At 32.3% G+C, this 13,889-nt stretch overlaps 2 protein-coding genes and 1 non-coding gene across 4 annotated transcripts; 1 reads left to right on the forward strand and 2 right to left on the reverse strand.

The window, feature by feature from the left end:
* Positions 1–701: 701 nt before the first annotated feature.
* Trnak-uuu lies at positions 702–774 on the forward strand. Its single transcript has one exon. It is a non-coding gene; the product is annotated as a tRNA-Lys (tRNA).
* Positions 775–1,323: 549 nt separating this feature from the next.
* Positions 1,324–2,791, reverse strand: LOC117240140 (ribose-5-phosphate isomerase). Its single transcript, XM_033506021.1, has 6 exons — positions 2,606–2,791; positions 2,436–2,496; positions 2,057–2,172; positions 1,854–1,987; positions 1,648–1,789; positions 1,324–1,572 (listed from the first exon to the last, which is right to left on the reverse strand). Exons 1-6 carry the CDS (start codon positions 2,774–2,776, stop codon positions 1,384–1,386), a joined length of 813 nt encoding a protein of 270 aa, XP_033361912.1. The 5' UTR covers positions 2,777–2,791; the 3' UTR covers positions 1,324–1,383.
* Positions 2,792–8,519: 5,728 nt separating this feature from the next.
* LOC117240139 (E3 ubiquitin-protein ligase KCMF1-like) lies at positions 8,520–13,661 on the reverse strand. Of its 2 annotated transcripts, none has more exons than XM_033506020.1 (8): positions 13,420–13,661; positions 11,783–11,950; positions 11,553–11,692; positions 11,269–11,465; positions 10,610–10,784; positions 10,250–10,464; positions 9,471–9,912; positions 8,520–9,368 (listed from the first exon to the last, which is right to left on the reverse strand). In XM_033506020.1, exons 1-8 carry the CDS (start codon positions 13,433–13,435, stop codon positions 9,186–9,188), a joined length of 1,536 nt encoding a protein of 511 aa, XP_033361911.1. In that variant the 5' UTR covers positions 13,436–13,661; the 3' UTR covers positions 8,520–9,185. The 2 variants fall into 2 exon arrangements, with proteins under 2 accessions (XP_033361911.1, XP_033361910.1); XM_033506019.1 differs by having other exon boundaries at positions 10,610–10,802.
* Positions 13,662–13,889: the final 228 nt, after the last annotated feature.

The raw sequence follows: 13,889 nt of genomic DNA on the forward strand, positions 1-13,889 counted from the left end.
AGCTATATTTGCTCTAACTCAAACGTGTACTACTCACTCATCGTAAGGCGCTACTCCCTTCGTCGATGAGATCTCAAGAAAGAATGAATTTTCGTCCCAATGACGCTACCGAGGCCAAACTATGATGGGGTGTCTAAGTACACAAGATCCTCGGATCGACGTCGCTGTCGATTGGTCGATTTGGGACAAAAGCTGCCTGTCCGTTTGCACAAATCTTAATTGCCGAAAAACCCAGGTTTTATAGCGGGTCCTCGGTCTAACTTTACTTATGCTGTGTACGTGCCTCAACATCAGGTATTCATTGTCCGAAGGAACCGTTGGCATGTTTTATTGTCAGGTAACTCTATGGGTATTTCCTTTAATGAGGGTCATAACTCCGCACCTTTGTTAGACGGAACGTCCGTCCCGTTGACCACGGCTACGTTCGGCGACTGATGGTCGCCTTGAGCCCAAGTTTATTATCACAAATCGCAAACAAGTACAATTGAGCAGAATGACGGCAAATTGTTTAATTACAACTGTAAACTTTAGTTACGATTTTACGGATTTTCCCGAAGTTCCAGGGGAAGGCTCCGGTATCCTTTCATCTCCGACATATATATGATATATTATTTAAATAATGGGAATAATTAATTAAATATATGAATGATTTTTAATATAGATACAATGCTTAAAATATTATAAAGACGCAATTCACAGATGCCTGGATAGCTCAGTCGGTAGAGCATCAGACTTTTAATCTGAGGGTCCAGGGTTCGAGTCCCTGTTCGGGCGTTATAGCTTTTTGCAATTTTTTATTTTATCTATAATGATACTATATAGCGATACCAATGATACATAAAATATATCAGCAGTTTGTTGAAACACTTCGAAAACAAAAGAATAAATATATATTGCACTTTAACACAACAATTGTTTCTGAAATTTTAATGTGGGAATATGCAGTAACTTTCAGGGCAGAAACGAAACACCATATAGTATAAAAATTTCCATTTTTATATCTCTTTAACTTTTCATTTTACATTAGATGACTGTACACAAATAATGTGTAAGATAGTTTCAATATCATTTACAGAACACATAGAATAAAAATCATCACAAAAACAGAAAACTCGATATTATCCCAAGTGTTCTGTTTTTTGATAAATTACAATATAAATAGATAAAAGTTCAGTCTATAGAACACAATCTCTTTTAAGATTCACTTATAAAGAGAGTAACGTAAAAATACATGAATGTAATGGAAATGCGAGTCATGAATGAGTATGATAATGCATTATCACTCTAGGAAAAAACCTCCAAACCCTTTCGTCAAAATTTAAATTAAGTCTTAGTCAATAGTACTAATATCATGAAAAATATACCTAACATTTAAACTACATTTCAAAACTGTTCTTTAACACTACCATCAGGCATTCCAAAGAACACTTTTTCCGCCATTTTTATAAAAAGTCCTGTTTCCACAACTCCAGGCATCATCGAGATATCTATGTTAATTTTATTCCAATTACTCAAATGTTGTGGGAAATGCCAATCAAGAATGAAATTACCATTGTCTGTTATAACTGGACCCTAAAAAAAGATAAATAACGTAATTCATGTAATATTCATAAACATAGAAAATAATTTATTAAGAAAAATATTTACAGCTTTAGCCAAAGCCATCCTAACTTTTACAAATCCTCCATAATTATCTTCTATTCTTTTTTTAATGACAGTGTATGCCATTGGAACTACTTCAATAGGAATACCTTTCTTATAGTTTTCACCAAGTTTCTGAGAATTTTTCCTAAAATCATTAAGTATTATAAGTAAAAATACACATATTTTGTCTACAAAAATACAACACTTACGTATAATCAGCTATTATAACAAATTGACTAGCACAGGATGCAACGATCTTTTCTTGAAGTAAACAACCTCCTCCACCTTTGATGATATTCATATCAGAGTCAACTTCATCTGCTCCGTCAATTGCACAATCCAACTGTTAATATTCGAGCAATAATATAGAAAATATTTTTGTAAATAATATAGATAAAAAATTGTTCATTACTTGAGGATAACTCTCCAAATCACCTAGGCGAAGGTGGTTATTCAATATTAACTGACGAGCTTGGAACGAAGTTGGAACACAAACGACATTAAGATTCTCTTCCTTTACACGTTCAACTGAAAAACACAGTTTTCTCCATCATTCACATATATATTCAAGATTACAATATTTAATTATTTAGCTTGATAAAATTTCCTGTCTGTGAATTAAAATATTCTTGTTGCAATTACATTTGAATCAAGTACAATCTTATCTCCTGATGGGGTCAAAGGTGCACTATGACGATTTTATAACAAAATTAATTAGATATAAACTGTAGCAATAGTACAGGAAATTTGGTTATGAACGATTATAATTAAGTAAAAAATACTGTTCTTACCAATCCTGTGAACAGCATATATTATAGTAGATCCACTACCAATTCCAATAACGCTATTATTCTGCAAAATAATTGTGCGCAAAATTCAAACGATGAAACACCAGTGAGTTATTTAAATTAGTATTTATTTATTTATTTATTTAATTCAATTTATTTAAAATAGAAATTACCTTCACATATTCATCAACTGCTTTGTAAGCAGCAATTTTCTTAGCACACTCCAACGGTCCCATTTTTGGCAAGATTCTTGAAAAACTGAAAATATTTGCTAACGAGCAAAGTTGTAAACCTTCGTTAAGTACTATGCGTGCATACTGTGTATTACTGAATAAATTGTGCATTTCAAAATGGTTCTACACTATCGTTACAATCGTTAGGTCAGCGAATCACAAAAGTGCACTTGTACGCAGGTCCGGCGCAAAATTCAAATGATTCAAAATTCAAAATTCAAAATTCCAACAATCGGGAATGTAAAAATTATAATTTTTCGTTATATAGAATAAACATAAACGATGCAATTTAATCGAATTTCCATTATATTTAGCATCAGAGGCGAATAACACAAAATACAACCAAACACAATTTACATTTCAATAATTATTATGTATAAGATTTCACTTTAATTCTCTATTATTACTTCAGTAGTAATATTCGTCAACACATTCCACTTCAACATGTCACGCACAATATTTCTGTTTTATCATCGTAATTTCTTTCGTTCGTGCTCTCGTTCTTTCTCTCTTTTCTTTCTCACTTTCGTTCATTACGTCCGTACATTTTTATGTGTATCGGTCGATTTCTTTATCTTTTTTTAAAAATCAGGTAAAAATCCGCGAACAATCTTTCGCGCTGTAATTTTATTATGTATGTATTCGAGCAGGCTTAGGAAAAGATCGTTTAGCAAAAATTCAAGTACGTTGATACACGATGCCTTTAGTAGCAACTTTGTCGAAAATAAGAGAATCAAAAGCTCTAGATTTCCTCGACAAAATAGCTGCTGCTTGACTGCATGTACCGACGAGCAAGGCCGAATTAAGGTAATCTTGTGAAATGCACAACGACTGTGTGATACCTAATACTATACCGATCGCAAAGAAATCAGCCTTGCATGATACAACTAGGACATCTACCACAATCTTGTCCTTCCAAGATTTACACACGAAAGTCTGTTTCTTTTTTCGCAACGAAGAGTGAACATTATTTCGAAGCTTACATACATAAAGCCGCTGAATGCTTATTATGATTTATTTTTTAATTTCTTTAGCTCAGGCAGTGGATCACGGTTAATGCGGCCGTGCCAATAAGTTCATAACTCCAGTAAGTTTGCAATAATACTAATTGCAACGCAGGTCAGTGTCTGTGTGTTCGAAGATGTACTTTCTATTTCTCTCTTTCTTCTTCTATTTCGCTTCAGCCTGGCTGTGGGTGTCTATTTCTAAAACGATAAAATCGGCGTCTATTTTTTCTTCAACCGAGAAATTCGTAAAGTGAAAATTACATTCAAGGAAATAAAAAAAGAAAAATAAAGAAAGGAAGAAAAAGTTAAAACGTATTTTCTCCTTCTGTTCTTCATGTACAGGCACACACATACACGCGTATGTATACATACAGCTTTTTCTCTCGTTCATTCTTATACTGTTTCTGTTTGCCCGACGAACTAGAAAGGACTTTGTGTGGGAGGCTTCATGACATCAACTTTCTGTTTTGATTCTACCCTCCTATCCCGTACACCACCCTCGATCACGTAAAACAAAATAATGCAGAAAGAAAAATTGTTTAGATCTTTAGATGGGCCACAGAAGCCGCTACATTGTGTTTTAACCCACTTTTCTTTCTAGTGTTACATACATATATATGCGCTTTGCTAACTCCTACAAATTTTTTTCTATCGTGCTCTCCTCCGTACACCACTCACTTCTTCCTTTGGCTAGGATTACAATCAAAACTCGTCAGAGTTTCGTGAAAAATATGTACCGATTAATCTTACGATATCGTAATATGCTTCGAAGAAAATAATGCGCTCAAATTTCTTTTACTTATCTTTGGATCAAGACGGGAGTCTTGAACACGACATGATTCTTTTTTTCCTTTTTAATCAAATTAGTGATGAATTAAAGATTTTACTCGCACTTACTGATGACGTTAGTCGTATTTGCGTATAGCAGATGAATTGATATTTTTAATATTGAATTAATATTGAAAATATTGTTAATATTGAAACTAGTATTTCAAAGTTACCTTGTAACTAGTTCTGGTTTGACTTTATTCAATATTAAAGACATATATATATATCTTTTGTTTCCTTTCTACTCATATCATATTCTTTTCGCTGACTGATAGTTAATGCGACATTTTTTCAAGGGAACGAAAACTCTAACGTGAGGAAGGCAACGTTGCGACTGTTCTTGATCGTGCATATCCGTATTATATCACAGTACAAAAATACTGTGGAAAATATAGCATAATAAATATTTTTAATAAAAAAGAAAAGAAAGTTCCTTTCTCACGTTTATCATTATTTCTTTTTTTTTTGTAATTTTTTTCCTTTTTTTATCAGATAGCTTTTTAGCGATAAAGTACAGTTTTCTGAGAGTGATTTTTAATTGATTCACGCGTCGTTAATAATACAGCATTATTAATCTCAACGACACATCCCCTTCATTAAAATTATCATATTAATAATATATATATATATATACACACAGTCAGACTCCTCCTGCGTTATTGGGCCATTATCTACATAGAAGCCCTATTATTATTATTAGTCGCTAATAATCGATTATAACGATAAGAAACGGTATCGCAATGAGAGCGTAATACGATAAATTATCGAGATTTTTAATTAAATTTAAAACTTTTTTATTTTTCTTCGCTACGATAAGTTGCGTATGTTCGCGTTCCCAATCACTTTTGTCCCCGGCTTACAGCAATTTCTTCGTCTACATAACTTTTTCTTCGCACACGCACGATTGATTACAATTAAAACAATACAGATCTACGCACAAACGCAACTAGTCGCTGTTGTACATGTGCGTAAGTGTATACACACATTTACGTAAATGTATATTTGTGTGTATACACACATGTATATATATATTTATATATAAGCATGTATAATATATATTATTTATTTATATGCATACAGTAGGCAATAATACGTAAAATATAGATAAATATAAATCGAAATTTCAATTCGTTAGAAGGAGAATCTCTTCGTCGAATAGAAAAGGGGAAAATGTCGTACGCGTTTCACAGTTTTTCCATCATATTTCTTTCTTTTTTTGTTTTTTTTTTCTTATTTTTGAATTTCAATTCCATCATTCATTTCTGATTTTCATGAAATTCGTTGTAGACAATGGCTACGTTCGGACTGACAAAAGACCTGTTCTAGCGAAGTCTTCTCATCCCCTTTCTTTCTTTTCTTTTTTGTTAATTCGTCGGGCGTAATGGTTTCGATTAAAATTCGAAAATTCACAGAAAATTCCTCTTTCCTGACACTCGAAATAACATACGGATGAAGGACGTGATAAAAACAACCGTTTAATCCACCCAAGAATATTTTTTTTCTGTTCGTTACTCCGTTCACAAGAATAATTCTTTAATCATGTTATTTTGTTTTTCTCCTACAAAGGATATCCGGGAGAATCGTCGATATCTTTACAAAGCATCGAAACTTTCTTTCAAAGACGCCCAATCTCAAAACTTTCTACTATATAGACCGAGATCCTCGAATTACCTAAGTTTTTTTCCTTTTTTTCTATATATGTATGAATGAAGAAAAGGAGAAGTATTTAATTACGTAGATGTTAATCACATAAAAGAAAAAAGAAAATAGAAGAAACGTGAGAATTACGACGATACTCCGAGGCACCTTTTCGTCCTTATGAATAAATGTATATTATATATATATATATATATATATATATATAAATAAATAAATATATATATATTTATATATTATATTTATATATAATGTAAAAAGCTGTTTGTTAAGATTATACTGAAATTTCAAAATGAACCATGACAAAAATCCTAACAATAAAAATATAACGATATTGATACAGCGTTCAACTGTTGGAAAAGGCGTTACACTATCCCTCGAAATCTTTCTTCTGACAAGGAAATGTATAGAAATTATTTTTCCTGCTACATCGTATAGTACATAATGACAATAAATGTAATAAAATAATATTAATAGTAAAATAGAAGTGTAAAAATCCAAAAATTTTATAATCCCGAAGTGACGTGGAAACAAGGGGAACATAAGTTCGCAAGTATCAAGAATAGAAGAAAAAAAAACACCCAGTTGTAATTTTCGACTTTATACGAAGTTATTTTAGTACATAGCAAATCATGTTATTTATTTCTTCCTTTCCTTCCTTTTAATTAATGTAATTGGTTTTTGTATTAAACGTGCTTGTTGGAGTCTTGCTTCGTTCTGAGATTATACGCTTATGAATTCGTGTAAAATTTGAAAAATAACTAGCTTATCAGTCATCGAGATGTGCACATTAATATATGCGAAGTTCATTATTTCTCTCTCAATATCTGCATCTTATAGTTTTTTTTTCTTTTCTTTTTTTTTGGGATATGCACATATTTATTTAGTTTAGATAAGTATACAGCATCACTTTTGTATGAAGTATATCACGTGTAAAGGATTCTTTTGATTAACCACGCATTCCACAAAAGGCTGAACTTTTTCCCTTTCAGGCATTTCGCGTTAAGGCAATTAGTACACTTTTCATTTTCTTTCTTTACATCGTTGCTTCACTACTTTATATATCTTGTTTCCAATTCACACATCACAGTGGAATACGAGAAATTATTAGAAGTGTTCGAAAAATAGGTGCATAAAGCAAATAGTGCATTTAAAAGAAGATATTAAATTACTATCAACACTGAAAGATCCAGGAAAATAAAAAAGAACGAAATGTATGATTTTTTCAACACCTTTGGTTATTTTGTAATGTTATAAGTAATCCGATTTCGACCGAGAATGCCAGAACACGCGAGAACATAAGTCAAAAAAAAAAATGAAATCACGCGCTACATATTTTGTATAACTTTTTACAAGTTTATATGTATATATGTATATGTATAATTTTACTTCATTTTCATCCACATCTTGCAGATACACCCACAAATCAATTAACATAGGATCTGAATGTAATACAAGGGAAAATTAATTACAATATGCAATATACATAAAGTGATTAACAAGGAAGTCTAGGCAAAAATCAAAGAAAATTGAGTAGGAGTTAAAGACAATTGAAAAATAATTATTGCTCGTTTCTACGAGCACCTTCAAATTCTACTCTCAGTAGAACCTTCACAAGTTTCGAATGCATTTGCGTGCGCCATACGCACGTACTTGTTTCCGACGCTTTCTGCATAAAATAAACATTAATTATATCGTAAGCTTCAATTCAACTAATTTCAAAGAAATGGAACACAGAAATTCCCAGTTTTACTTTGACATATCGCGTATAATTTTTACATATATCAAATCAGTAAAGCCTCTGTTATTGAGAAAAAAAACGAACACACATACAAATATTATTTCATTTCACATTGTAAAATGGAGCGATTATAAATTCATAAATGAATGATTAAAAAAAAGAAAAGGGACCACGTGATATTTTTAAAACGTAGTACTGGCGCAATATACGCAAAAATTCAAAACAACAGCGAAAATAAACTTTCCAACAAATATTTTAAATAAATACGATTAATTTTGAAAGAGAAAATGATTCAGATTTCTGTTTGTTTGGCATGTAAAACCCAACTTAATCCCTCCATTTTAAAGTACTGATTCCTGAATAATATATAACATTAAGGGATGGCCCGCCAACTTAATATTTAGAATCAGTGGTTCTGGATTATCTTTCTGAAATGATTCAAACCTCGTATGACTATTTAAAACTTATGTTCATCTAACAAAACGTTAATGCACATGCACTTTGATGATTTCATAAAGCATGTAGATTAAAAATCGTTAGTTGCTCGCTTTAAAATATTTGTCCGATGATTAAGATTTTTCAAATACAAACGGACCAACCCAAGCAGATTTATAAACTTTTCCCCATAAAACATATTTGTAATTCAATGATACACATGACATTAAACTAATTTTAAAAAATATATATATCAAACATACGATGACCAAAAAAATTTAACCAGTTTAAATTAAGCACAACTAAACTGGTGCGTATGACGGGCAGTGCGTCTTGTGAATTGTTAGAGTTTCTACATTTCCAAGATTTTATGTGTTAAATAAAACTGAGTATTTTATCAATCTAACTCTGTTCTAACAAACCCATACAGCCACCAAACATGAAACGCTAAAAGATATAATTATATTGTTATTATTTTTACCTGCCCGTCTCTATCCTCGATCAAGTTATTGTAAATGGATATAATAATATCGATGTAGAACGTGGCAAGACTCGCTGAGGAGCGTGTACGAGGAGTGTATATGACTGCAAGAAGTGAGTTATTTACATTATTTGCATGTGTCGGCGAATCAGCCCTTGCCCTTGTTCCATGTCACGTAACGACAAAAGATGGCGACATTAGAGTTTTGAAAAGTGATAAGATAGGGAGGGTGAGGAGGAGGGCATTTGAATAATTATTAATATATAATATTATAATAATAACAATAATGATGAGGTGTTCTAAACAGTGCTAGGACTAGTGCTAGAGGGTCCTGTGAGGAATCAGGGTGGGTGGGTACGGGGTAAGGAAGGGTTAGTGTGGGGGCGGAGGTTCCGTAGATTGGTTTCTGCCATCTACAGCCCTAACTGGCTTCCTACGTGAAGGACCTGTTACGCCAACTGGACCGACCCCACCTCTAAGGTACGCTGGTGCTGGGGTTACTATCGGTTCTCTGATAGTTCTACTATATGGTAGCGACAGTGATTCCTGCAATACCTGTATAACGAAGTTACAAATACTAAATTATTTTTGTCACGATTCTTTAACATAAAGTTTAAATTTTCGAAATTGCGAACTTAAATTTTCATATACACTTACCAATGACTCAGGCAATACACTGTGCATCAGTGTTTGAACCATAGGTGAATTTTGTATCGCGAGGTTATTAGAATTTGGTGGCAATCCTTGATTCTGAAGACCAGTCCCCACACTCCCAGCAGTAGTAGTTTGAACAGTATGTGACTGTTGCATAGACGTTTGCGTTACATGTTTACTCATTGTTTGTTCCCTTTTCGCTTCTTGAGTTATATTTAATTTCTTTGTAGAAACTGAGGAAGAGTTAGCATTTGGTGTATCGGGACTGCTTGTAGCAGTAGTTGCACTTGATACTGGTGTTTGCGCTACAGATTGTTCCTGTGTTAACTCCGGCAATGTTTGAGAAAGTGTTCCAAGAATAAGTTCGCACGTAAAGAGACTTCTATTTGCACTTTCACGTTCAATATTTTGCAACTGTGAGTCGGAGAGAGAACTGGTAATACATCTATAAACGGAGAAGAGCACACATGTAATATTAATTAAAATAAATATAGCAATTAAGAACATCTATGTATAAACACAAGGTTACTGGTCCTCTGGGAACTAAAAAAAGGCATATGTCCGTTTCATGGAATCATCTTAAAATATAACTTTTGGCATCTTACGCACTGATCATGACATGCAGTTTTGCATGTTTCAGACAAAAGACTGCATGCATGCACGTGTGTGTCGAAAATATATTTATAAAAATACTCAAATACTAGCGCATAAAAATTAGTATTTTGACCATATTTTAGATACTTTTAGATGTGTATATTCCAATATTTACACATAACACATACTTTGGCAATAAAAACATATAGTTCTGTGAACTAGTAGATGATACGCCGGACGGGTTCGCCACATTAGTTGTATTATTGTTACTAGTCGTACTATTTACTACCACGCTAGTCATAGTAGTAGAATGACCACTTCCACTAATAATCCCTCCACAACTTGCAGAGCCAAGGACCTGAGTTTGCCTCCTAGGTAATCGCTCCAATTGTTGTCTAGCAGCCTGAAAAGATGTTTCTATTGTATCGTGTATTTTTAATTCAATAACTTTTATATTCGTATTTTAGGAATTCAGCACTTGATTAATTTATTTTTATTATAACTTAATCCTCTTACTAAAATCTTTTTTGTTATTAAATCATACATACTCTAACTTGTTGTCGTTCCAATTGTAGCTGCATTTGCAATTGTTGTAATTGCGATGGTGCTGACGAACTTTGACCAGTTCCTCCACCACTTCTACGAACACCGGATAATTGAGAAAGTAATTCTGTAATTGGATCTATACCTTCTCGACTACTCGGACTCAATCCTCCGGACGAACTGAAATGCATATTGGACCTGAAGGTCCAATGACACGCCAATGAACATTATCTAAGATGAGATGATGATAAACTGAAGCTGAAATCCGGTTTAGCGTTCTTTTTAGGCATTTCAAAAAGAGAATGCATCTTTTATCTTACAATATACTATCATGATTATTGAACTATGTTTCACTAAAAAGATGATGGTAATGACTGATAAATTATAATGTTAATGTTATAGAACAAGCAAAAAATGATACTTAACAAAATACATGCAGTCAAACATCACAGAATTTGTACACTACTGTAATTCATAATCAGTGTCGATAGAATTTTTTAAAAATAGATTAATAAACTAGCACTCAAACACATTTGATATTTACTTTTAGTGGGAGATAATTGTTTCCACATTTTCTTGAATATAATACTTAAAATATTTATAACAAATATTATAATACCTTTTCATAATCATTTAATATAGCGCGTATATCAAATATACATACCTGCGAGGCCGTGGTCCACCAACAACTCTAGATGAATGTGTTATCCGTCTACCAGTATATCTACTTGAAGCTGGTTCGTCTAGAAAAGAGATCAAATCTCTTGGTCCACTACGATGCTCCAAACTTAAATGACCACCAAAATCATCAGTCACATTATTAGGATCTCCCCCTGGGACAGATGCACATACTGGGCAAACCTATAATAAAATTGGAAACCTAGAAATCTCTCTCTAATAAAAAAGGTAATGTATGATAAACACTTATATATATTATACTATACATACAACTTCAAAAGAAGTGTCTGAGTGATCTGCAGCAACATGTTCTTGCAGTGTAGCCTCAGTGAAACCCATTCTTGTACAGTAAGGACAAGTTAAAGATTGCGGCTGTTCTACACTTACTGCCTCTCCACCATAATATAATTCTACAAGATAATAAATCAAAATTAGTTTGTATGATTAGGCTATACTTAAAAGACAATTATTATATACATAGAATTTAATAATTAACTTACCAAACTCAGATCTAGTAAGTATACACTGCATAGGATGATCACTGTGGTGACGCGTAGTACTGGCACCTCCTTCGTAACAGTTGGCACACAAATCATAATCGTAGCATATGAGGCACTTATATCTGCGACCCCGAAAGTTCCCCTTTAAGCAGGCGTCACAACTTACCCCTAAAATAAATAATTACTATATATTTGTACATATAAGGATTAGCATTTTATAGTAATAAAATCAAATTAAATTTATTATTAGTATTAGATACATAGGATATAAGTAAAGGATATTACATGTATGTAAGTAAAGTACATTTACATAAAGAACTTTAATAAAAAGTACTATTGTCTCTACAAAAGATATTTATATATCTTTCATATCTACATATACATACAATAACCTTGAACTAGATCTATTACAGATAGATTATTTAAGTCTGTTTCAAATATATATAGTTTTTGACATAAAAAGTTCAGCTGTATATTCTTATTAAAACAAACAACTACAATTTAATAATTTATTGAATACAACAATAAAGTAACTTCAGCATAACTGTAAATAAGTAAAATAACAAAATAACATTGAGACAATGTGCATTATATAGAGACACTACACATGTAATTTTCTTATAATTAAATGCATTTAAAAATTTAGTTTCTTGTTTAATAAAACAATCTTTATAACTGTAATAACAGATACACGATGAGTTTTTAATTTCATGTGTTTTCCCAGTTACCTCTTAATTTTTACAAATTATATACATATATACATATACATATCTTAAAAAGTACAATAATCTAAGTATGATGTCACTTTTATTGTAATAGTATCATAAAAGTTAAGACCTACATATATGTGTATTAATAGTCAGCAATAACATTTTTGAACTTCAACACAATATTTCTAATTTCAATTATGTAACATGCATAGATGTTAAACAAATAAGAAAGAATATATGTACTAACTTTATTTATGCAAACAATAACTACTCTTTACTCTGCTAATTTCATTATGACACATTAACTTAAAAATCCAATATAATTGCATTTCTGTGATGTTAAAATTATACCATTAGAATGTAATAAACAACGTATTATTTAGAAAATACAAACTTGAAAGTTGAAAAAAGTGAGAAAAAAAACTAATTCAAAGATATCAGATAAGAAAAATATGTTTCAATATGTTTTAGAGATTTAACATTGTAAGAAAGAGAAAGGGATTGTACAAGAAAAGCAATATCAAAGAAACCATTTGGCAAAGCTCATCTTGACAATGGGTCGTTAAATTTCCCCGTGAATTTTATTCATTTTATATAATTAAAATAAGAAAAAATGATGACATGGCAAAAAAGTTGAGCACAATCATCAAAGAGCATTATAAACCCAAAGAAATTGGAGTAAATTTTTTATAAGTGCTGCCATCTGGCCTCTGACATTAGACCCTTTGGTACAGAGCTTACAAGAAATGTCTTAGGAAAAATCTCATACATTCTCGATTTCGTAACCTCGACGATGAGTCTACACAAACTTTTTATGCATATCCCCGAATACCCCATGATTAAAAAATTTTGTCATCAATATAAAACAAATTTAGCATGTGAAGTAAAGGCTGACTTGCTAGACAGAAACAGCGCACACGTACGTACCGTCATGTCGATTCATTTTCCGTTTAAAATCTCATATACGCCGATAGCGCGAAGTCTCGCGATCGAACGGTTTACGAAATATGATTGCTGCTCGCCACTGCGTTAACTCTTCACGTCCCTCAATGCAGCAGATACAATGAGGAAAACATTAATCGTCAAACAAAAAATTTTTCGTTAGAATTTCCAGCGTAAAACCTAACCCAACTAGACTACCGTGACGTCACACTAGACCTACGCTCCCGGAGAACGTTGCGGGCAGGGTCTCCGTCATTGCGGCATTGCCACATTTCCAATAAACATGCGTGGGAAATTCAAATATGACAAATCTGATCACTTCATTTTGTACAAACTAAATCGATTTCATTTAATTATACGCGCAGAAAACATTCTGGAATACATGACATAGTATTAACAAGGTATATATACAATAAAAAAGTTGATTAAACATTTCAAGGTTCTTTCATTAGCAA

Source organism: Bombus vosnesenskii, unplaced genomic scaffold (genome assembly GCF_011952255.1).
Source record: "Bombus vosnesenskii isolate JDL3184/JDL3185 unplaced genomic scaffold, Bvos_JDL3184-5_v1.1 scf7180000014579, whole genome shotgun sequence".
Lineage (NCBI taxonomy): Eukaryota > Metazoa > Arthropoda > Insecta > Hymenoptera > Apidae > Bombus > Bombus vosnesenskii.